Raw genomic sequence first — 25,841 nt, forward strand, 5'->3', positions numbered from 1 at the left:
AGGGAGATATTTTGAGGCAGGTCTTCGCGATAAAAAGGCACATGTCTATAAACTGTGTCAGCTCACCTCCCTCGTGTGGGTGGTGTAAATTGCTCCCAGATCAGGGACAGAGACAGCAGGAGGGATCACTGTATTAAAAGTCCAGAAGTGAGCACCCCGATTTCGATTCACATTGAGTGACCATGTGACAGTGAACAAGTCATCTGTCCATCGTGGGGGGTATTCCTGAGGACTGAGAGGAATGAGGCCAGCATATCCCAGAGTGTGGGGATTTAAGGGGATAATAAATATATGTCCTATGTAAATCATCACAAATTTCTTTTACTGCCTATTTGAATCATAAGAAGACTATCAGAGTCATAACTTTTCATTTCTGGAACCGGTCTTAAGCCATCCTTTTAAAATGGATTTATTGAAAGGGAATCATTTCAAAGAAAAATAAGTAAGCAAGTGACAGGATGAATATATGGCGGAGAAAGTAGCCCGAGAAGGTGTGAGGTTTGTGAGGCACCCCAGTAAGTGAAAGTCCTTTCCCCACGGAGAGCATTAGGTAACTCATAATACTCTGTGTCCTTTTTTCATAAAGAGGGGCTTGGCAATTTCCTTAACACGAAACCAATTCTGTTCCGTGCAGATAGGGGTCGTTCCAGGTGCCAGCTCCCCCAGGAAGCCAGCTGAGAAAGGCTGAGAGGTGGCAAAGCTGAACGTGACCAGTGGCTGCCCAGGTGAGGACCCGGGCAAAGCTCTGGACAGCTAAAGTGGGCGAGGGTGAAATGAATTGAAATCTGCCAGCCCCAGGCTAGAACCGATGAGACTGAAACACAATTAGACCACGTCAGGAAGTTTGAGAAGATGACAGCCCAGCTTGTTCATAGGGTGGTGGCTTCATCTCTCGAAACACTTAATGAGATTATAGCTTTGGTTTTTGCAAAATGCATTTGCATTTAAAATTTTTTAAAAATTGATTTTAGAGAGAGAGAGAGGAGTGGGGAGCATTCATTTGCTGTTCCACTTAGTTGTGCATTCATCGGTCGCTTCCCGTTTGTGCCGTGACTGGGGATGGAACCTGCAACCTTGGTGTTTTGGGATGACTGTCTAACCGATTGAGCTAATTGACCAGGGCCACGTATCTGCATTTTAAAAGAAAAAGAATTTCTCTATTCAGCTTTATTTTCTTAGTTCTCCAACTTTCCTCCAACCTTCCAGAAGATGGGATACATGCAAATCCAGTTTTCCCTTGAATGGTAGTGAAGGACAGCTATTATTTTGCAAGTGGCCCCTGCAGGTCAGGCACTGTGCTAACCTGCAAGGGTCTTATCTTCTTTATTCTCCTTAAGAACCAGACGAGGAGGCTCTGATTCAGCCTGAGCGTCTGCATATCTAACTAGCTCCCAGGTGATGCTGGGGCTTCTGGCCCACCAGCCACTCTGAACAGCAAGGTGCTGGCTCTGTGGTTCCACAAATCCTCTTGTGCATCAAAATCACCCTGGAAATTCTGCTAGCACCTTGGGTATTATCTGTACTTCACAGACTTGGAAAAGGAGGTGGGGGGGGAAGTAAAGGAAACTGGACTAAGGATTCAAAGCCGATATCAATCTGAAGCTCTCTGTGATTTCTCAAGACTGCTCTGGATCCATTCACCTACCTGTCCATCCACCCACCCCGTTCATCCATCCTTCCATCCATTTATCTATCCCTGCACCCACTTACCCATAAATAATTTTTAGCAGCCTAACAGGAGCTGGGCACAAAGTTATGTACACATTTGGAACAGATTTTTAAGTATATATATATATGGATAAAAAATTGTCTTTGGTCTTGGAGGAATTCAGCATTTAGGACAACAGTTCTCAACCTTGGGTGCACAATAAGCTCATCTGGAGAGCTTTAAAATATCCTGTTGCCTGGGTGACACTTCTGACCAATTAGAGGATGAGATCTGGACATTAACATCAATTTTTTTTTAACTTCCCAGGAGATTCCAACGTGTGGCCAGTTTTAAAGCCCAGCAGCGTCAACATACCTGGGACTTGTTCGAAATGCCGATTCTCGGGGTTCCTGTGCAAACTTGTATCGAATCAGAGAGGCTGGGAGTGGGGCCTTGCAATCCGTGTGCTAGCAGAATTTCCAGGGCGATTTTGATGCACAAGAGGATTTGTGGAGCCACAGAGCTAGTACCTTGCAACTCAGAGTGGCTGGTGGGCCGGAAGCCTCGGCATCACCTGGGAGCTTGTTAGACATGCAGACGCTCAGGCTGGGTCAGAGCCTGCAGTGTAACGAGGTCCCCAGGTGAGTCTACACACATTAAAGAGGGAGAGACAGACAGCTTACCTCTGCTCAGTGTTTTCAGGCAGGCCACTCTCTCTCTCACATTCCATCCTGCTTTATTGTTCATAGACATTCCCACCATCTGAAATCCCTTAATTGTTAAGAAAAAAATTCAGCACCTGCCGCCACAGTCTGGGAGCGGGGGCGTGTCTGTCCTGTTCACTATGATACTCCCTGCGCCCATTCCAGAGCCTGATCCACAGCGGGCTTTTGGGGACAATTTACCAAACAAACCTCCATTATTTAGAGGGGAGACTGAGGCTCAGAGAAGAGTAGAGATTTGTCCAGGTTCACAAAGAGCTGAGGACATGGCTGGGATCCACAGGTGCCTGACTGAGCCCCCACGTGGGAAGTGATTGCTGGGAGCAGAGGGACGGTCACCATACAAAGTCCCCGAAGGCGGGCAGTGGAACGGGCTTGGATCTCCACAGGGTCCTCAGTGCCTCTAACACAGTAGGTATACCAAACAGTCTGTTGTCTACATGATTAGAGAAACAAAGGAACAAAAGGGACTCTACCAACTCTCTCTGTGGAGGGGCTCGGGAGGCAGAGGCGATGCTGGATAAGGGGGAGTCTGTAAGGCAGAACTGAAGGGGGAGGGAACCTTCTAGAAATCAAGGCTGCAGATCCACCTCTAGAAATTGATTCGCCTTTAAAAATGTGGAAAGATGGGCAACCCTGCAGGGGGTACAGCGTGTGCAAAGGCCGTGAGGTGTGTAACCCCCAGGGGCTTACAGAGGGGAGCAGTCAGTCAGTCCTGTAGTCTTGCATTCAGCACTTGTCTTCTGTCTTCATTCATTTGACAAATACTTCTTAAGCACCTACTGTGTGTCACACCCTGTTCTCAGCAGTGGGGATACAGAGGCAACTAAAGTAGTAGACAAGGTCTTCCCTCTGAGAACTCATACTCTAGGAGAGGCAGACAAATAACAGTGGACATGTAACTTCTGATAGAGAGTAGGAATAGGAAGAAAATAAAACAGGACATGAAACAGTATGGATGGGTGTTCTGTTGGCTGCCCCTCAAAACTGGCCCAGAATCTGACCGGGTCTCACGACTCCATCGCTATCACTCCATCCAAGCCACAATCAGTTCTCACTAGGTTACTGTAACGCCTTCCTCTCGGGACTCTGGGCTGCCATTCTGTCCCTACTCCTTATTACATGTAGTCTGAAGGATCCTGTCAATATGTAAATCAGATTACAACTCACCTGCTCCAAACCCTCCCATGCTTCCATTTCACTCAGGGTAGAAACCAAGGTCTTCCCAATAGGTCACAAAGTCCGACATGGTCTGACCCTGGTTATCTCTGTGACCTTGTTTTCCCCACGGTCCCCTTGCTCACTGAGCTGCAGCCACACTACCCTCCTTATAGCTCCTAAGGACTCTGGGAACATGCTGCCCCAGGGCCTTTGCACTTGCTGCTTCTACTGCTCATAAGGTCTTCTTTCATGTCCCCCCCAGAGTGCCTTCCCTCATCTCCTTCAGGTCCTTACTCAAGCGTTACCTTCCCAGTGACACCTTTCCTAGACACCCTAACAAACACTGGAACCCCACTCCCACCCCATAGTATATATCAACATTCAACATGTGACATATTTTGTTTATTAACTGTTATGGTCAGTCTCTTGCCCTGACAGCATCCTAGAGCAAACTCTAGGGACAAGGCTTTCTTCCTTGCCCTTAAAACAACACTGGGCACGTGGCTGAGTAAACACCTTTTGAATGACTGGATGAACAGTTACTTCTGATAAAAAAAAAAAAGACCTTTCTGATGAGAACTGAAGGATAGAGGGACGGACGGCCCCTGCAAGTTGGGGGAAGACTTGTCCAGGCCGAGGACACAGCAAGTGCAAAGGCTCTGAGGGCAGAATCACGCTTGTGAGTTAGAGCAAAGGACACAGGCCAGGGGCTGAGCCCCGCGAGCCAAGGGTACGGGAGACGAGACAAGATGGGAAGGCTGGGAAAGCCTAAGTAGAACCTGGTGGCCAGGGGTAAGGAATTTATATCGTATTCTGTCATTTTTCAACACTAAGTCCTCTCTATGCTTCATTCATTTCATGAAATCATTATTCCCATTTAACAGATAAGGCAAGTGAACCCCAAAGAGATCAGGCCACAAGCCCAGGGACCCACAACTGGTATGAGATGGAGGTGAGTGTACTGGGAGCCACTGGTGGGGGCTCCTGGGCTCCCTGTTCCCTGCAGAGTCCCCCTGAGTGTAGGTCTTGTGGCTCATGCCTCCCTGGGGCCCTTGGAGCTGTGTCACTCCCTAGGACCCCGAGACAGGAGGAAGGGCCCGGGAGGAGGGAGCCAAGGAGGTCAGGGAGGAAGAGCAAGCAGAGCAGCCCGTCTGGCACCTGAGGCCACAGCTAGGATGGAATATGCCCTATGGAGTCCCAGGGCTCACACCCCTGTCAAGAGAAAGACGTGTGTGCGCGCGCGTGTGTGTGTGTGTGTGTGTGTGTGTGTAACCTGACCCCTGGGCCCTGCTGGCTTAGAGTTTGGGAGCTGCCCCTCTCTGCCCCATTGCTTCCACCCCCATGGCCTCTGCCTTGGCAGAGAGCTTGCTCCAGGACAGTGGAAAGGGCAGAGGCAGCTCCAAGTCACAATAAGGCAACAGATGGTGTTTGTGGGTGCTGCTGTTGTGAGGATGGGCTTCTGGGGTCTGGAAACTTTCCAGAGCTTGACAACTTGATTACTAACTTTAGAAGTGGGGACTCTGGAGTCGACGTGCCTGGGTTTGGGTTCCTGGCCCTACCCGTAGTTGTGCGACTTTAAGCTGGTTACTTAACTCCACCACACCTCAACTTCCACACCTGTAAAATGGGCTCATAGCCTACCAGGAGTATGGCAATTACATGAGAAACAGTACAGCGTACTGCTAGGAAAACGGACTTTGGAGGTTTAATACTACCAAGGTTTAATATTGGAGGTCACTTTACTGTGACATCTTAATCAAGCTGCCTAACTTCCCTGGGGCCCCCTTTCCTCATATGTAAAAGGAGGCTAATAACAATATCCGCTTCCTAGAGTTGTGGGGATTGAGTGAGCTGAGACATTAATGTGGGCACATGCCCGGATGTTCGCTCGCGTGGTGATGGAGGAGGGGGACAATTCATCTAGACTCACATCACTTTGCACAGTGCCTGGCACAGTGTATGTGCTCACAAAAATGAAAGACGCAGGCAGGGGACTCGTCGAAGGGACAGCGGCCCCTAGGCTCCCGCTAATGGCAGCCAGGCAGGAACGTGGGCCCGGAGTTTCCAAAGCAGCCAGCATTTCAAGAGAAACTAGAAATCTAGCTTTTCATCTGAACTGTCCCAAGGTTTACAACTTTTATGTAAAACATGGAGTAATCCAAACAAAGGCAGGCCTGAGAGTCAGGCTTGGCTGTGAGCTGGCCAGTTTGCAACCGTGGCTTTGAACTCACTGTGGTTATTTGATTCAGAGAACAGAGACAATGGAATGATAAGTTTAACAATTGTGCCATGCCCCTAAAGTGTGCCAGGCACTTTAGAGAACATTCCCTCATTTAATCCTTGCAATAAGCACCCTGTGAAGTGGGGTCACAGTTATGCCCCCATTTGACAGGTGAGAAAATGGAGGCACAGAAAGGTTCAACAACTGGCCCCAAGATCACTGGGCTGGTTGGCAGCGGAGCTGGGACTCAGACTTGGATCTTCCTCCCTCGGCAGTCTGTGCCTTGTCCCAACTCTGCTGGCTCTGACATCAAGCCGGTCTTAGGTGACTTGTGCCTCTATAGAAAGAAAAGGGTGACTGGTTTGGAACAGGGCTCAATACCTCTTCTCAAATTTTCCAAGAGCCCAGGGTAGTTTGCTCGCACGCTCCTAAGTGCCAGGAAGAATGAGGGTGTGTTCTCCGCCATGCGGTTTGGGCATGGGAGCCCAGCCCCTCTCGGTAGCACTCAGTGCCCGGCTGTTTCAGCTTCATTTACCGGCATGTAAAGGAAATGTCACTGTCTTGTGACATTAATAATTATTCTCAGAAGCCGGGAGTTGCTTAAAAGCAAACTCTTTGTGATGTTATATGCGACCAGACACACATCGCTTTGGGTTTTCACAACAGTTACGCAGCATTTGTGTGCCATGAGCTGGCATCAGATACAGATCGTGAAGGAGAGACAGCGGCTGGGGGGGGGGGAGGGGGGAGGTATCCCAGAATAACCAGCAGCAAATCCCAAAGCGGGTCCAGTAAAGGGTTAAGCCCAATGGTTAAGCAGGAGAGCTTAATACCTTTTGTTAACTCCAGCTCTACCAGGAAGGCTGACAGACCCAAACAAGCAAACAATAGCTGGAATTGTTCTAGTAAAAACTAGTCCAGCCGCATCATTTGCCAAATAATTTAAAAAACAGCTTAATTCTCCTCTGCTTCCTTAACTCCAACCCGACCTGAAAGCAAAAGGCAGATGGATCCTTGTCCTGACATCAAACCTTTTCTGCCCACGACACCTGCTTGGACGCCAGGACGGGCGGGAGAACGCTGAGGGACGGAGCGGAGACCCAGGGCCAGACCCAAGCACAGCCGAAACTACCACCTGTGGGAGTGTCAGCGTTTCTTGGAACTGGAGACCAAGATAGGATTGTTCAGACCACAAATGAGCACCCTGTCACCTCGAATGACTAGACAACATTGCCAGCAACGTATGCTAAGGTTTTGGTCCAGAAGCAACAATCTAATCTAAACGACCGACCGCAGGAGAAACTGTCATCAGAGCAGTACTTTAGAAAACAGGGGTGTCTAAAGCCGTGAGCCCCTTACTATATTCCGTGGGGCGAGCGGGAACCGCCTCCGGTCCCCCAGAGCTCGCGCCGGGAGGCCTACCTTCTATGTCACTCAGAGTCCGGACATCGGCGTCAGCAGTGAGCTTCAGTTTACCCAGACAGGTGCTGTTTACAGTAAGGCTGGGTGAGATCACTAGTTCTAGCATTTCCTTGTACCTGAAAGAAAACAAAGGGAAATATAATTTATTCCATAATTATGCATGCTTGCTAATGATTTCTGTTCCTTTCCCTGAGAGTATAAATGCAAAAGCTGATTACCTAAACCCAGCCGTCTTATAAATTCTACATAATAAAAAATTCACTGAACTTCCTATCAAAGGGAGATGAGGAATTGGAATGAAGTGCTCGCTCCCCTCCGGAGAATACACCCACTTGATTAAAACTTTCCCCTCCTTCCGACTGTCTTTTGCCATTAGAAAAATTATATTTTGGTCTCTTTTCAATGCCATCTGAATGAGCTGGAGTGATCCTGGGGGACTTCCTGGAAGAGGAAGGGAGAAACAGGTAAGGAGAGAGTGCTTGAATTTAGGTTCCCCAAAGCCAGAGAGTCACAGGGAGAAGTCGGAGTTGACTGTAGTTAAGAGGAAGGACTAAAAATGAACACGGCGTTACAGAGTGTGACTTGTTCCGACGGAGAAAGGCTCAAAAGACATCATTGATATTTAAGTCCCTCTAGGCAGCAAAACTCACAGCCCATCTCTGTGGTCCCTCCCGAGAAAGACTACACTAGCGCCTGAATTACTCCCAATTTTGACAAAATGTTATGGGGGCGGGGGAGGGAAGGATAGGGACAAGCCTTGTGGGTCGTTCTCATTTTTTATTGAAAACTTTTCCAACTCTGGCACTATGTCAGTACTTGTTCCTCCCAAATTCTGACCCACTGTGGTTAGGAAATGAGGTTTCTGGTTAATGTGCAGAACATTGTACATGGCAGTTTACAAAGGACTGAACTACAATCAGCCACGTTTGACACTGATTCAAGTTGTCCTCAGAGAAAGGCTACATTTATTGACTGCTCATCAGTATTCAAGGTCAGGATCCGCTGTCATTGTGTTAATAAACACAATGTACTGATTGATGGATATGTGGTTACAAACCCAGATTTCATCATGAAAGGGTTGTGGATTCAAATTCCAGCGTCACTACTCACCACCTTGAGCAAGTTACCCAACTGCTCTAGGTCAAGCGTGTTCTCATCCAGACAACAGGGATTATCCAAGTCCCTCCCTGAGAAGGTCACGGTGAGATGGAAAGAGATGATGCATGTAAAGAAAGGGCTTAGTAGCTAGCGCCCTAATTGCCCATTCACTACGGCGGGAACGAATAAGGAGTCAGTATGCTCACATAATAGAATACAATACGCAGTGCAAAGGACCGAAGGAAGCGCCACACAGCACAACAGACAGATTGCCAAGCAAGGTCCTGAGTAAAGAGACAGAAGCGTCCCCAAGGTATGATATCACTTCTACCCAGCGCAGAAGACAGAAACCAATACTATATGCCGTTTAGGGCAGGGGTCCCCAAACTTTTTACACAGGGGGCCAGTTCACTGTCCCTCAGACCATTGAAGGGCCAGACTATAAAAAAAAACTATGAACAAATCCCTATGCACACTGCACAGATCTTATTTTAAAGTAAAAAAAACAAAATGGGAACAAATACAATATTTAAAATAAAGAACAAGTAAATTTAAATCAACCAACTGACCAGTATTTCAATGGGAACTATGCTCCTCTCACTGACCACCAATGAAAGAGGTGCCCCTTCCGGAAGTGCGGCGAAGGCTGGATAAATGGCCTCAGGGGGCCGCATGTGGCCCGCGGGCCGTAGTTTGGGGACCCCTGGTTTAGGGATACAGACACATGTATCCCTAAATATAATAGTATATTATTATATACTATATAATATAATAGTATATGGAGGAATGGTAAACACCAATTTCGGGACAAGGGTTAACTCTGGGAATAGTAGGGAGAGGCAGTTTGGGAAGTGGTACCCTGGGGGTTTCAACTGTGCGTGTAACATTTCAGTTCAGGGGTTGACACTGACTGTGGCGGCTCATCCATACCCAGCCTGCCATTTCTTTCTGTGTGACCCATGAGCTAAGAATGCCTTTCACATTTTTAAATGGTTGAAGAAAAAAAAATCGAAAGAAGAATAACATTTTGCGACACGTGAAAATTATGTAAAATTCAAATGTCAGGGTCCATACATAAAATCTTTTGGGAGCACAGCTCTGCCGATTGGTTTCCTGAATTGTCCATGATTCGTTCATGCTGCAACTACTGAGTAAGTGTGCCGGAGACCCAGACCCGCAACGTTGAAATACTTAATATCTGGCCGGTTTCTGTTTGTAAACAGGGTGATGGGTATACCACTGTTATGTGGTTACTATATATCTTTGTGTGCCTGAAACACTTCATTTTTTTAAAAAGAAAAAGGTCAGTTATTCCAGGACTTACACATAGAAACTACTTTATATATACTTTTAATCTGATAAAAGAATTCCATGCAAATCAGTTTCTACTGCTTACATCTTTTTTTTTTTTTTGTATTTTTCTGAAGCTGGAAACGGGGAGAGACAGTCAGACAGACTCCCGCATGCGCCCGACCGGGATCCACCCAGCATGCCCACCAGGGGTGACGCTCTGCCCACCAGGGGGCGATGCTCTGCCCCTCCAGGGCGTCGCTCTGTTGCGACCAGAGCCACTCTAGCGCCTGGGGCAGAGGCCAAGGAGCCATCCCCAGCACCCCATCTTTGCTCCAATGGAGCCTCGGCTGCAGGAGGGGAAGAGAGAGACAGAGAGGAAGGAGAGGGGGAGGGGTGGAGAAGCAGATGGGCGCTTCTCCTGTGTGCCCTGGCTGGGAATCGAACCCGGGACTTCTGCACGCCAGGCCGACGCTCTACCACTGAGCCAATCGGCCAGGGCCTGCTTATATCTTTACAGTAGCTGATTTGCATGTGGTTCTTAACTATTCCCAGGTACGCCCGCATACTGTGTGCCTGTTTTCTTGTTCCCCAAATGCCACAGACACCCCAGGAGAAAGGCCCAGCTAGGAGTCTTGTTCTTTTCACACATCAAACATATTACATGGATCTCAGCAAATAGCAGATGTTGAACCTATTATCTGACAGTAAGTGCCAGAAATTTGCTTTTTATCCAAACTCATTTCCTCATCCTTTTAGGTGTATGCAAAAATTCAAGTTAAAAAATAAACAGTGCTGTAAACCCCCCCTACAAAAACCCTGGTCTCTAAATATCCAGACGCTATGAGTATGGATATTAGAAGCAGCATATTGTTAGCTAAAGGTCTGAATCTGGTTAAAAACAAAATGCATCCTCAGCGTTTAAAAATATTTAAAGTCGTCGCCAATATTTTTGATAAAGCAATGTCACACAAAAACCTAGATTTTCAGTTTCTTTTGAAAAGGAAGAACAGTGCCACATTTCTGGATGACAACAAGGAACTGGAGCTAAGTAGTGGCAGACCAATTTAGTCAAGGCATGTGGACTCCAGTTTGCCACAGTCCCCACCCCTCCCTAGTGTCTGACACTTGACCCTCATTTTCCAATATATTTCCTCCTGGTCTCTATAGGCCTTTTCGATTGAGAAACCATCATATTGTATCATCAGGAAAACCTGACAAGGAAAGAAACAGCAATGTGGCACTTCTGGCCTTAGTCACATAGCGTGTTTATTTTACTGAGTGTTGCTGTCATCCTCAAGAGTTCTTAGCACACCAAACAGCATCTGTTGACATTACAGCAGAGCAGGAATGTGTTTGTGAGTTTTGACCCTGGGACAGAGCATAGCTGCTAAAGCCCTTGGTGCGTTCACCCCTTGCCTAATACCCTTGCAGGCCACGCAACATGGAAATCGTCTCCACTTCCCCCTGCAGCATGGACACAAAATCTTGCCGGTTCTGTCATCTAATTGACAGCTGTTGGAGGATGGGAGGAGGGAAGGGATGGAGGAGGAGAAGGACTGGGAAGGCGGGCGGGAGGAAATCTAGAACTGAGTAATTAGCTTCTTTCAACCAGACTTTTAAACATTCTTATTTGTCCTCATTTATCCACCCTCGCCTTAGACAATGACTCTAATGCATTAAACATGTTTCTTTAAATGATGTCCTGTTGTTTTGTGTGTGAAGTAATTTAATTTGCATGAATAGTGTTGTATATGAAATCTCGTTCTGTTTATTAGACTCTCCCTCTCTTTAGTATGCACTATGATTTTAAAATGTATACATATTGCTGGATGATTATCCAGCCTGTGGCTAGAATTCCATGCTGTGCACTCCTTGTATTGTATGTATGCCTTCCCTTAGTGATGAACATCTAGGAAGCCTTCATCTCTCAGCCTCCATAAACAATGCTGCAACGGACATCTTCATTTAAATATAATAAACATTTAAACATATTAAAACACGAATAAAATAATAAAACATTTATGTATATGTTTTATGTGTCTATAAATACATGCATATATTCTTGAAATGAATATATATATCCCAGCGTATCTCAGGGCTCATATACATATATATTCAAGGAGAATTTCCGTGTCATTGGCTGTATGTGAACTGAACTCCACCAAGTCCTAACAGACTGTTCTTCATAATTTCTGTGCTAATCTAGGTTCCCACCAGAAGCATTTTAGTTTCATAAATTCTTGCTAACACTTGGCATTGTCCATCTTTTTAATTTTTGCCAAGCTAATGGGTAGCAAATGATATCTCATAGTTGTTTTAATTTGCATTTCTATGATTACTAGTGAGTTTGAGCATGTATTCTCATAATTATGGGGCATATGAGTTTCAGAGGATTGTCTATTTATATCTTTTATCCTTGCCTATTTTTCTACTGCAGTTTCTTTCTCTCTCTCTCTCTCTCTTTTTTTTTTTTTTGGTATTTTTCTGAAGCTGGAAATGGGGAGAGACAGACAGACTCCCGCATGCGCCCGACCGGGATCCACCCGGCACGCCCACCAGGGGCGATGCTCTGCCCACCAGGAGGCGATGCTCTGCCTCTCCGGGGCGTCACTCTGCAGCGACCAGAGCCACTCTAGCGCCTGGGGCAGAGGCCAAGGAGCCATCCCCAGCGCCCGGGCCATCTTTGCTCCAATGGAGCCTTGGCTGTGGGAGGGGAAGAGAGAGACAGAGAGGAAGGAGGGGGGTGGAGAAGCAAATGGACGCTTCTCCTGTGTGCCCTGGCCGGGAATTGAACCCTGGTCCCCTGCACACCAGGCCGACGCTCTACCGCTGAGCCAACCGGCCAGGGCCATTTTTTTTGTTTTTTTATGTTGGTTTGCTGCTGTGCCTTGTAGAATCTAGGTACTGGTTCACTGCTGGTTTTAGATCCTGTAAGTTTCCTTTCTTAATCTTTCATTTTCTGTTTTCTTTATTTATGGTGTCTTAGAGAATAAAAAAAAAATCTTATATATTTGCCCAATTACTTCTTTTTAATTTAAATGTAAAAATTCTTTCCCTAACCCTGAGATATATGAAACTTTGTCTATGTTTTAAGCTATATTGACTTGGAATTTTACCGTTCATATTTAAGTCTTTAATTCAGCTGCAGTTTTCCACTTTAGTATGATTTAAACTTGCATTTTATCCAATATAGGAGAAAATGAAAATAAGCCATTTCCCCCTAATAGGTATTAAACTCTTTAACTGAATTTATCCCTGAGATACACCGGGATAGTTTGTAATTTTTTTTGATTCAATCTTAGTACACAATCAAAAACAAAAGCTACAAAACATGGTTTTAAGGCATTGGAGGACAACCAAGGCGGGACTTGAGGGGCCAAGATCCCAGAGAGATGAGAAATGAACTAAGTCTGACCTCTATCACTTTTCCTTGTAAGACATGTGCCAATATATAAGCCAGGAGGAAAAAAGCAGAGGCTTCTAGTCTCATTGGGCCGGGGAGACAAAAACTGGCGTTCTGAGCTACTAAACTAAGGCGGCTAGCAGAGATCCTAGGGACAGGAGAACAATGGAGGAGTGAGCCTAACATTGTTGACAGTCACTACCTTGGAGGCATTTGCTGATACCTAAGCCGGGTGGAGTGAGAGGCAGAGAAGCCAAGCAGAAAGGGGTAGCTAAGAAGGCAAGAAACGAAGCAAAGCCTTTGGCAATCTCCCAGAACTACAGAGGCAAATTATGGAGTTCATGGCCCATCAAGGATGAGAGGCCTTGGTAAACACACCAGGCTTTTATTTTTCAATTTGTAAGAAAATTTTATTTTTCAGTGAACGCATACCAGACTTTTAATTGACACCCCTGAAGGGTTACTCCTCTGGAGTCAGGGCAAACCAAAGCAATCCTGCCTTGAGTCATTTTAACCCCTTATTGGATCAAAGTGCTTTGCCTCCTACTATCATCACCCACCAGAGCTAACGTTGCTCTTGAGGAAGGTTATACACATAACTTTTTATACACAGTGTTTATAGCATTTAATAAAGAATTACCAGGCATGCAAGAAGGCAAGAATGAATGATCAAAAACCGAGACAAAAATCCCAACCCATCTAAGATTCAAATATTATTATTATTTTTTTATTTTGTTTTTATTTTTTGTATATTTCTGAAGTTGGAAACGGGAAGGCAGTTAGACAGACTCCCGCATGCGCTCGACCGGGATCCACCCGGCACGCCCACCAGGGGGTGATGCTCTGCCCATCCAAGGCGTTGCTTTGTTGCAACCAGGGCCATTCTAGCGCCTGAGGCAGAGACCATGGAGCCATCCTCAGCTCCTGGGCCAACTTTGCTCCAATGGAGTCTCAGCTGCAGGAGGGGAAGAAAGAGACAGAGAGGAAGGAGAGGGGGAGGGGTGGAGAAGCAGATGGGCGCTTCTCCTGTGTGCCCTGGCCAGGAATCGAACCTGGGACTCCTGCATGCCAGGCCGACGCTCTACCACTGAGCCAACCGGCCAGGGCCTTAAGATTCAGATATTGGGAGTATCAGACACAGACTCCTCAACAACTTCAATTGTATGATCAAGAAAATGGATTTAAGCCTGACCAGGCAGTGGCGCAGTGGATAGAGTGTCAGACTGGAATGCGGAGGACCCAGGTTCGAAACCCTGAGGTCACCGGCTTGAGCGCAAGCTTATCTGGTTTGAGCAAGGCTCACCAGCTTGGACCCAAGGTCGCTGGCTTGAGCAAGGGGTCATTCGGTCTGCTGTAGCCCCCTGGTAAGAGAACATATGAGAAAGCAATCAATGAACAACTAAGGTGCTGCAACAAAGAATTGATGCTTCTCATCTCTCTCCTTTCCTATCTGTCTGTCCCTATCTGTCCCTCTCTCTGTCTCTGTCACACACACACACACACACACACACACACAAAGAAAATGGATTTAAGGTGCAGAATGCTACTAGAGAACTATGTTAAAAGGAAATCTAATGGGAATTCTAAAACTGAAAATACAATAATTAAAATGTAGAACTCAGAAGAGTAGTTGAACCACAGCTTGAACAAGCAGAAGAAAAACTTAATGAACCAGAAGATAAGTCAGTAGACAAATCTCAGAAAAAAGGTTAGAAAATAGTTTTGTGTGTTTTTTAAAGCATAAAAGCAACCCGGAGATATGGAGAGAAGGTCTAACACATACATATTAGAAGCCATAGAAGAGGAGGGGAGAGAGAACAAGTCAGAAACAATATTTACGGAGAAAGTGACAGAAACATTTCCAAGACTGATGAGAGATATCAAGTTAAAGGAATAAAAAAGTCACTTTAAAGCAGGAGTAATAAGACTTCTCAACAGAAACGATGGATATCAGGAAAAAAAAAAAAAAGAAATCTCATCTGACAATGTAAAATTTTAGGCTAGCAAGGAAATCCTTCAAAAAATGAAACAAATCAATATTGAGATTACTTGCCGCCAGTAGACTCACACTACAAAAGAATGTTCTGGAAGCAGGAAAATTCATCAAGGAATGGAGAACAACATAAAAGGTGGAAAATGTGAGTGGGAGGAGGATAAACAAAGTTAACTTGTCCTAAGGACCTTGCATTTCCTGGATGTGATAAAATTATAGTAAGTTGAGGATCTACCAAGGATGCATGCTATAATGTCAAGGGTAACTACTTAAAAGATTATAATTAAAAAATGGCTACTGGCCCTGGCCGGTTGGCTCAGTGGTAGAGCATCGGCCTGGCGTGCAGAAGTCCCGGGTTCGATTCCCGGCCAGGGCACACAGGAGAAGCGCCCATTTGCTTCTCCACCCCTCCCCCTCTCCTTCCTCTCTGTCTCTCTCTTCCCCTCCCGCAGCGAGGCTCCATTGGAGCAAAGATGGCCTGGGCGCTGGGGATGGCTCCATGGCCTCTGCCCCAGGCGCTAGAGTGGCTCTGGTCGCAACAGAGCGATGCCCCAGAGGGGCAGAGCATCACCCCCTGGTGGGCAGAGCGTCGCCCCCTGGTGGGCGTGCCGAGTGGATCCGGGTCGGGCGCATGCAGGAGTCTGTCTGACTGTCTCTCCCCGTTTCCAGCTTCAGAAAAATACAAAAAAAAAAAAAAAAAAAAAAAAGGCTACTAACAAGCTGATAGTGGAGAAAATGGAATAATAAAAATACCTGATTAATCCAAAGGAAGGTAGAAAGGAAAAAAAACACAGATGAGATAAAACAAATTAAAAAAATAAAGTGATAAATTTAAACTCAATGTTACCAATAATTGTATTAGATGTCAACATTTAATACACATTTACAGTACAAGAATCACATGAAATGTAAACAGAATCAATTACGATTCTACGATCGTAATTAGAATGAGACTTTTAAATGTAATTTTAAATATACACAAAGATTCAAAGCAAACACATGCAAAAATCCATATGATGCAAATACAAATTAAGAATTAAGAGAAAGTAGAAATCACTTCAAATTGACTTGAAAATAAAAACCACGACAGAGACTGAGAGAAACACTCAGTAATGATAAAAAAAAAAATCAATCCACCACGATATAATAATAATTAAAAAGTCCATCCTTCCCTAAATCAATTCTCATTGTATTGTCTCCAAAAGGAAATAAAGCCCATTGACTCGAGCCTAGATCTTCGGCAGGAAATGCAAGATCTAAATGTCAAACACACCTACAGCAATTCAAACACATCATCCTTCGGAGACAAATAAAGAAATATCGCTAACAAAGCAGAAGCAGTAGAAATGCTGTGTGCACAAAGTAAGCAGGACCTTAATTTAAGAACCCGACCTGTGTTCTTTGTTGCTATAGCTCAGGAGGCACAGCTGTCTTGCAGAAGCAAACCATTAACCAGAAGTACAGCAATATGAACAGAGTGAGAAAAACCCTTCCAAAAATTCTAATCATAGTTCTCTCATTTCCCAGGCACCTATTACACGCCAGGCAATTTTTCTGAGCACTTTTACATTATCTCCTTTAATTCTCACAGCCACCCTGGGAGAGATAATTATCCACCCTCTGTTTCCCAACAGGCCGACGAAACGGAGATTTAGGTCTGAGCAAAGCACAGGCACCCAGGAAAGGCGAATTATTTCTGTTTAGTGAATAGAAATACTTACCCGGCTCTGCTATGAAGATCTGAAAAGAAGCTTTTAAAATTTCAGCACGGGGTGAGTTTTATGCGTGTTGTGTTTTATGGGTCATATTGTTTTATTATTAAATTACATGGGGCCGCGAAGGAGGGAGGCTGATTTCTTTGGTGTTTTGAGGCCTCTGAAGGTCTTAACGTGGCCCAGATTATAGTGCTCATTTTACAGATAATAGAAATCAAAATAGCTAACACTTAAAGAGCACTTACTCTGGAACCAAGCGCTCTTGGCATATATTGGCTCATTTAATCCTAGGAAGTTCAGAAGAGATGAAGAGACTGAGGTTCAGAGTGACCTGGTGGTTAGTGCCAGAGCCGGGATTCACAACCAGGTGGTTTGGCTCCAGGGTCTGTAATCTTAACCATAGCTTGTAAGTAAAACTGGGTCAGAATTTGAACTCAGGGCCCCTCCAGCTCCAATGTGTCCACTAAGCCACACCATCAGAGCACCGTCAGAGCACGGCTCTGTCATCTGCTGCTGGGGCTCAAATTCTAGCTTTGTGTCCTACCAGCTGTATGATCTTAGGCACATTCTTGACCTCTGAGCCTCACCTAGGAGGATGAAGAAAATAATAGTGCCCTTCCTGGCAGGTTATCCTACAGATTAAGCCAGAGAAGGCATGAGCGAGTGGATGCTCAATAGAAGGTAGCTTCTTCCCACATTATTAGCATTCACACAGACAAAAGCTTGAAACCTGAATTCCCGGCAAACACTGGGAACGTCCATGAAGATCATCTGACAACCACTGGTTCCTATTGTGGCCTGATGGACAGAGTTGAGTTCTCTTACAATTTAGAGGGAGGCTTCCTCCCCGTCTCCCCCTTCTCTCCGCCTCACAATGACCTGAAATAGGAGACCAGCTTATCCTCTTGGCAGGGGCGGGCAGAGGGAAATCAGACAGTCTAACAGAATCTGGGGGGAGGAGAAAGACTTAGCTGCTCTTTCAGGAAGGCAAAGGCATGGGATTCATTTACAAAAATTTTTCTTCCCCTGTGCTGCATTGTTGCAAAACCCCGATACCCCCGCTGCTGCTTCAGAACCAGGCCAAGAGGAGCAGGAAGACAGAGGCAGTGGAAAGCCCCCGCCCTCTGGCCTTTTCCTCAGCCGGCTGCTGCCAGCGGCTTGCACCATTTGTTACCCTTGTCACCACCCCTGTCCCCAGGGGCTGAGGAGCACTGGGGGAGTGTGAGGCTGCTGGAGGGGCCTGAGAGATGACAGCTGGAAGGTGGGGGGTGGGGGTGACTTCAAAGGCTGGGAGGGATCAAAAGCAGATGGAGGGTCCCAGGCGGGTGGGCGGCTCACCTTTCCACACCCCCACTCCCCCCCCCCCCCCCCGTGAGTGCACTGGCTACCTTGGCCCAGAACAGTGGCCCTGCCTGCTGGATGGAGAGGACAGATGGCCAGTCGCTGGCCAAGGGGACGAGAGATAGGGCCAACTCCCAGCATCTTTCAGGGGCTCAGAAATCCAAATCTGCTGACAGCGATCACAGGCTTCTGGATAGACAGCAGCTGTGGCCCAAACCTGGACATTTCTGGCTGCCTCCACCACCCCCATTTGATTTCAATTCTGAATACATTACGTCTGCTAAGTGCAAACGGGTTCTGCCCCAGTCTCCTCCACCTGGGGTGGGGGGTGGGGGTTGCTCACACCTCCTCCCTCTCCTTCATCTCTCATATCCAATTCATCACTAGGTGTCATCAGGTTTACCTCCTGAACAGCCTTGGAGCCCACTGACTATTCACTTCTGTGGCCATCGCCCGGGGCCAAGCCACGGCCCTCTCTGCCCTGGACAACTACTCCAGCCTCACTGCGCCCATCTCCCCGGGGCCACTGTGACCTTTGTTCTCTGTGCAGTGGCCGGGGGGACTCCTGACAACATAAATGAACCTGTCTCTCACCTTACCCTTGCTAACAAATTCCAACTGCTTTCAATTTTTCTTAGAATGCAGCCAGGACTTCTGAACACAGCTCCGATCTGGCTTCCCCTCACTCAATGTCTCATTCCAGCACAGGACCTTTGCACATGCTGTTCCCTCAGCCTACAACACCATTCCCTCCCGCGCTCCCCTCAGAGGTTTCCGCTCCAGCATGATTTCCCCGGGCTCTCCCAGGAGGGCCCACTGCCCCACAGCAACTCCCACAGCCCCTGTCCCACCCTTTCACATAGCAGTCACTATGACAATTTTCCATGTGTTTGTAAGTTATTGAATTGCCATCTGTCTTCCCAACCAGACTATAAACAACCTGATGGCAGGGATTCTGTCTGTTTTGTCCTCTTTTCCATTCCCCAAATCTTCTGCAGGGCCTGGCCCTGGAGAGCTGTTTAATAACCATTTGTGGAGCCATGGATGAATGTACTATGTGAATAAATGTATCCATTCAACCCCTATTTACCGAGTGCTCGCCATATGTGCTGGCCACTGCTATCGTCACCACCCCCGGTGGGACTCTCATTTACATTCCAGCTTGGCCCCTCTAGGCACGGATGTGAGACCCCTTGGTTACTACTCTTCTTCCCAGCATTAGCCCTGTAAGTAGGACACGGGCAGACTACATGGATGTTGGATGCTACTGTCCCCAGGCCATCCCAGAAGGGACAAGTGGTCCAGAAGTTCCTGTCCAGATGACACAGGTGTTTATTAATCATGGTTATTATGCTATCAAGCTCTGCTTTGGCAAGTCTAGCCTTTTCCCCTGTCATAGGTTTATTTTTTCCAGCATTATTGAATATAACTGACATACTGTGCAAGTTTAAGGTGCATAATGAGATGATCTGATACATGTATACGTTGTGAAATGATCTTGGCAGCCCTGCTTTGAGCCAAGAAAGCAGGAGGAGAAAGCAGAAAAGTCCAGAGCCACTATATGGAGAAGAAAGTCATCGCTTAAAGAGGAACACAGCAGGAGCAGCGGGTTCCTGGGTTTTGGCCTCATGGGGCTTGTGGCAATAGCATTCTTTTTTTCTTTGGAGGAACGGCCTTACCCAACCCCGTGTGTGGCTTGCCCAAGTCCATGTGGCTTGAGTAGGGCTGACCCTGAGCCCGAGAAGTAGCGTCTCCCAAGTAGTGTTTGGCTCAGGGGTGGTGGTCACAAGTCAGTGGGGGCCAGTGAGAGGCCCAGGATGAACTGATGGAGAAGGGATGCTTTCTCCCACTGCACACGAACCTTGGAAGGTGTCTATCAGGAGCTGCTGGCAATGCACGGACATAGCCTACCTTTGGGCGACACAGTCTCAGAAAACTGTGACCCTACTCTGATAACAAGTCGCATCACATCTTTAGAATTCAGGGTGAAAGTTAGAGTAGGAATAAACTAATTACCAGTGAAATTTGGGGGCTGCTGTCACTGTAGCTGACTTCAATATCCATGGGGAGGACCCCACACGCTACAATGGTGCAGTCGCTGCCTCAACTATCTGTACCTCTCATCCCCCCATCCCATCTCCCTTACAACAGGGAAGGTGTCACTTAATAGCATTGTGGCAGCAGGGCTGGGATACATAGGGAACCATCTCCCAGATGAACAAGGTACTTCCAGTCTCCTCTCCAAGGCCATGGAGAAGGCAGATAAAGTAGGGACACAGTTGATGCTAAATTCATTCACTGATTCATTCTCTGGGTCAGGCTGCCAATCATTTAGGATCACTGACTCTATTCATAATTGCATACCCTCCTCCCAAAAACGTCTTCTCTTTTTACTAACTTATTTCATCTTTTTTTTTTTTTTTTTTTTCTTTTCATTTTTCTGAAGCTGGAAACAGGGAGAGACAGTCAGACAGACTCCCGCATGCGCCCGACCGGGATCCACCCGGCACGCCCACCAGGGGCGGTGCTCTGCCCCCCAGGGGGCGATGCTCTGCCCATCCTGGGCGTCGCCATATTGCGACCAGAGCCACTCTAGCGCCTGAGGCAGAGGCCACAGAGCCATCCCCAGCGCCCGGGCCATCTTTGCTCCAATGGAGCCTTGGCTGCGGGAGGGGAAGAGAGAGACAGAGAGGAAAGCGCGGCGGAGGGGTGGAGAAGCAAATGGGCGCTTCTCCTGTGTGCCCTGGCCGGGAATCGAACCCGGGTCCTCCGCACGCTAGGCCGACGCTCTACCGCTGAGCCAACCGGCCAGGGCTTTTTTTTTTTTTTTTAAGGACAGGGACTGTTCCAGGCACTGGGGATACAGAGTCATATCAGATGGACAAGTTCCCTGTCCTCATGAAGTCAGACATTCTAGAGTGGGACTTGCTATCCAGTCTGAGGTGGCATTCATCAGTGGGAGACCCCAGAGAGCTGGGATATAGACACCTTAGTCGCATAGATGTGTCTCCTCGAGTTCAGAAAATAACTATATTACCTTTCCTTTCTTAAGATAAAACTTAAGAAAGTTTTTATTTAACTACCCAGGGAATAGTTCAAAACATTTGTAAATAAATTAAAAAATTTTAGATAAAATTAAAGTTGCCTTTGGCCACTATCATCCACCAGCAGTATCCACAATGACTAACAGGACGAGTAGCTACAGAGATTTTTTTTTTTCTGGTCATTGACACACATCCGATATATAGTATTTTATCAATGTGCTTTAATCAACGTCATTGATCTGTACATCTCGTTCTGAGATTTTTTTCACTCTAATAATAAACCATCTTGAGGCTCTTTCCATGTCATGACATGGAGAGCTAGTTTAGTCTTTTTCACCGCTGCATAATTTTCCTACATATATCTCTATCCCAGCTCCTTTCAACCCATCCCCAGGGTTCCCAAGTTTTGTTGCTGTAACTAATGCCAAGCTGCCTAGGACATACCATCTTGGGTGCACACGCATGCGGCTCTCTAGGACTGATACCCCAAAATAAAATTGCCAGGTCTCCCTATGAAATTGTATAGGGCATTGTCAGAGTGGCTGGTCCAATTTCTATTGCCAACAGCTGGGTCCCGTCCTTACCCTTTGCATTATTTCTATTCCCTGATCTGAAAGCTTTTATCCACACTCTCCAAGGAAGACAGAGTGGTTATTTTAACATGTACTGCCATCTACTCCTCAGGACCATCGTTCAACCTGGTGTTCTAACGGAGCCCTGTCAGAAAGGAGACTCAGCCTGGGTCTAGAGTCTCCCACTCAGACTTGATAGATTCTCCTCATGTGGACTTGGTGCTGAAGGAAAACGGTTGATGGGAGAGTTTTATTACGCCTCCCTCATTCCTGATAGCACATAAAACAAGAGCCCTTTGTTAATCCAGTTTTGCTGTCTATGCGATTTTTTTTTTTAACTTTTTATTTTGATTTCATTATAGAGTCACAAGAAGTTGTAAAAAAAAAATAGTACAGAGAGGTCCTGGGTACCCTTCACTCAATTTCCCCCCAGTGATCACATCTTACAGAATGGAAGTTCAACATCAGGGGTGCAATGTGTGTCTGTGTGTAGCTCTGTGTCATTGTATCACACATGTAGATCCATGTAACCACCACTGCAATCAAGACAGAACTGTCCCATCACCACAAAGATCTCCCCTGTGCTGTCCCTTCCCAGGCACACCCTACTTTCTCCCCCCCACCCACCCACTTCACCCTTGGTAACCGCTAATCTCTCCTCCAGCTCTACGATGTCATTTTGAGAACGTTATATAAAAGGCATCATACAGTATATGGCCTCTCGAGAGTGGCCTTTTAAAAAACATGACTCAAGTTCACATGCCTGCATTTTACAATGCGTTTTTCCAATATTCACTAGGCCCACAAGAGGCAACCTTCTGCAAAGTACCCTATGTGCGGTCGGTGACCAACCAGGACAGGACCACACACATTCTGCTGATTTCAGGTTGGGTTCAATGGGGCCCTGGAGCGAAATGCAGAACTTTATAGAACATTTCTCATGCAGAGCCATTAAAAAAAAGAAAAAGAAAAAAAATGAAAACAACCCCAACCCACAAAACCATCAAAAACAAGGCACAAAACGAAACACCATGACCCCTGCTGTAAGGGAAGGTCTGCCCCTGCCAGTGATGGCTGCAGAATGTCAAGGTTGCAGGCCACAGGGAGCCCCACGACCTCCCCCTGCCCAAGAGGCAGGCAAGTCAACAGCAGGCGGGAGGCTGCCCTCTCTTGGGGTGCAAAGGCTTTTTGCTTTGACTTTAGAATCCCTGACCTCAGCAGATATCACACAGGCATCGCTGCCCACCGTCTCTGTCTCTCTCCTTCTTGCTCACCCAACCGCAGCCGACTGCAATGACCGGGACCGGTTTTTAACGATCTTAAACCAGGGAGAGACTCATTCTGAGACTGCAGGGCAGGGCATTTGAATTGGAGTGAAGGGGAATGGATGGGAGAAGAATAATGAAGACATGAGAAGAGAAACTGAATATTAGAATGTCTGCACTCTCCCCAAATCTGTATTTATGCCCCTAGGATGCCATGACCATTACAAAACCGAACAAAAGAACAGCCCACATGCAGGGAACGCTGTCAAGGAATCAGGCACCGTTTTAAAAGCTATTCATGTCTGAGCTCACGTAACCTTCCCAAAGGCCCCTATGAGAGCGGCGGAAGTCAGACCCCATTTTACAGACGAGGAAAGCAATGACCGGAAGTCGAAGGCCCTTGCCTAAAATCGACTGTAAGGGGCAGAGGTGGACTCAAAGCCAGGACGTCTGACTCCGAGTGTTCTTCTCTCCTGCCATCTGCTACCGACAACGGCAGATGTCTCAAAATTAATCTTCCCTAATGACTGATCTCCTCTAATTACATCGTTACCCTGAGACTGAAAGGCCCATGCAGTGATTCATGAGTTTTTAAATGTTTTTCTTCTTGTTTTCAGGTTGCCTCAAATTTTATGCCATTTTATACAGTGAGGTTTTTATTTTTCCTCTTTTTTTTTTTTTTTTTTTTGCTTCATGGTGGGGGGCTGAAGTTTTTATTTATTTATTTAAAGCTTTTTTTTTTTTAATGAAAAATCTTAAATATATGCCAAAGCAGATTGAATAGTAAAATAAATCGCTGAACTTGTATCACACAGATTCAATGACCTGAAGGATTTTACTGCAAGAGTCTCTTCTAAGGTAGTTTGGTTTGTTTATTTTTCTCTTTGGTGAAGTTTTAAAAACAAATTCAAACTTGAAGTCTCTTTCCTCTGCCACAATGCATTAAATAATATGGACACTTTCTATGATCACACCTGACAAAATTTATAGTAATTCCTGTGCCATCTTAAACATGGTCCCTATTCCAGCTCCCCACACCCCCAGCTATTTCCACATGGTCTTTTAAGATTGGTGTGTAAGATCTGGATCTAAACATAGCCCACGTCTTACACTTGCTCATTTGCATTTATTTAATCTAGAATAGCCTCCCCTCCTTTCCTTTCAGACTATTGACATGTTGAAGGAACTAGGTTCGCTGCCTTGTAGAATATCTCACATTCTGGATTGTCCTGTTTGCTTCCTCATGGTGGAGTTAACTTACTCACTATAGTTTCCACATATTTACTTTAAAATTAAATTAGGTTCACATTAACTGAAGGGGAGGGGGCAGTAATGCCTCACTGTCCTTCCCATTGCATCATGCTGGGAGGGGCACAGTCAGTGTCCAGGTGTCCCCCGTTCTACTGATACTAATAAGGGTCAGTGGGTCCACACGGCTCCACTCTCCCTCCATTTTGAAGTTCCCCATAAACCTCTGACCGAGCGGTTTCATCACTCATGGGATGAATCAATGATTTCATGAGGGGTTTCTAAATTAAAAAAAAAAAAATTTAAAGGAAAGAGAGGAGAATATTATAAGAATAGTAACACATAGGCCCTGGCCGGTTGGCTCAGTGGTAGAGCGGCGGCCTGGCGTGCAGGGGTCCCGGGTTCAATTCCCGGCCAGGGCACATAGGAGAAGTGCCCATCTGCTTCTCCACCCCTCCCCCTCTCCTTCCTCTCTGTCTCTCTCTTCCCCTCCCGCAGCAAGGCTCCATTGGAGCAAAGATGGCCCGGGCGCTGGGGATGGCTCCTTGGCCTCTGCCCCAGGCACTAGAGTGGCTCTGGTCGCGACAGAGCAATGCCCCGGAGGGGCAGAGCATCGCCCCCTGGTGGGCAAAGCGTCGCCCCCTGGTGGGCGTGCCAGGTGGATCCTGGTCGGGCGCATGCGGGAGTCTGTCTGACTGTCTCTCCCCGTTTCCAACTTCAGAAAAATACAAAAAAAAAAAAAAAGTAAAAAATAAAAAAAATAAAAATAAAAAAAATAAATAGTAACACATATTCTCGTGAATTGCTGTCACAAATCTTTCTCCTCTGCCCTCCCCCAACCAGCCAGTGAGGGAGGCAGAGCCAGCAGGAACCTGGAATAGTGCTGTGACTACGCAGGCGCCCTTCGGTGCCTAGGTGCCTGGGTCAAATCCCAGCTCTGCCACTTATGAGTGGTATGGAATCTGGCTTGATTTCTCTGCCTCGATTTTCTCATCTTTCTCATGTGTATAAAAAAGGTGGCTCCCTGGCCCTGGCCAGTTGGCTCAGTGGTAGAGCATCGGCCTGGAGTGCAGGAGTCCCAGGTTCGATTCCCAGCCAGGGCACACAGAAGAAACGCCCATCTGCTTCTCCACCCTTCCCCCTCTCCTTCTTCTCTATCTCTCTCTTCCCCTCCCACAGCCAAGGCTCCATCAGAGCAAAGTTGGCCCGGGTGCTGAGGACAGCTCCAAACGGCCTCTGCCTCAGGCACTAGAATGGCTCCAGCCGTAATGGAGCGACGCTCCAGATGGGCAGAGCATCGCCCCCTAGTGGGCATGCTGGGTGGATCCCGGTCAGGCGCATGCAGGAGTCTCTCTGACTGCCTCCCCACTTCTAACTTCGGAAAAAAAGAAAAATGGTGGCTTCTTCCTAGGGCTATTTTGAGGATGAAATGACTTGCTACTTGTATAGCTCCTGTAACAAAGTAGGACCAGAGTAAACTCTTTTCCCCACCTTTCCAAGTGAGAGGCCAATGTGTTAAATACATGTCCTCAGGCCCCACAGCTAATGACAGGCAGTGCTGGAATAGAAACCTCCTTCTACTGCATTACCTCGTGTTAATGGAATGTTTTCCCACATTTTGAAAAATAATTGCAAATAATTAGGAAAAACACCTTTCGGTCATAATGATGTCTAAATGGCTTAACGTATAATGCC

The 25,841-nt window shown here is 46.6% G+C and overlaps 1 protein-coding gene across 4 annotated transcripts in view; it reads right to left on the reverse strand.

Annotated features, from left to right (window-relative positions):
• Nucleotides 1-25,841, reverse strand: part of EYA2 (EYA transcriptional coactivator and phosphatase 2) — a 201,509-nt gene that overhangs the window by 119,115 nt on the left and 56,553 nt on the right. For all 4 annotated transcript variants that reach the window (XM_066236590.1, XM_066236591.1, XM_066236589.1 and 1 more), the window contains exon 2: nucleotides 7,175-7,290. In XM_066236590.1, coding sequence (XP_066092687.1) covers nucleotides 7,175-7,280 — 106 coding nt within the window. In that variant the 5' untranslated portion in view covers nucleotides 7,281-7,290. The remainder of the gene's footprint in view (nucleotides 1-7,174; nucleotides 7,291-25,841) is intronic.

This window comes from Saccopteryx bilineata, chromosome 6 (assembly GCF_036850765.1).
Source record: "Saccopteryx bilineata isolate mSacBil1 chromosome 6, mSacBil1_pri_phased_curated, whole genome shotgun sequence".
Taxonomy (NCBI): Eukaryota; Metazoa; Chordata; class Mammalia; order Chiroptera; family Emballonuridae; genus Saccopteryx; species Saccopteryx bilineata.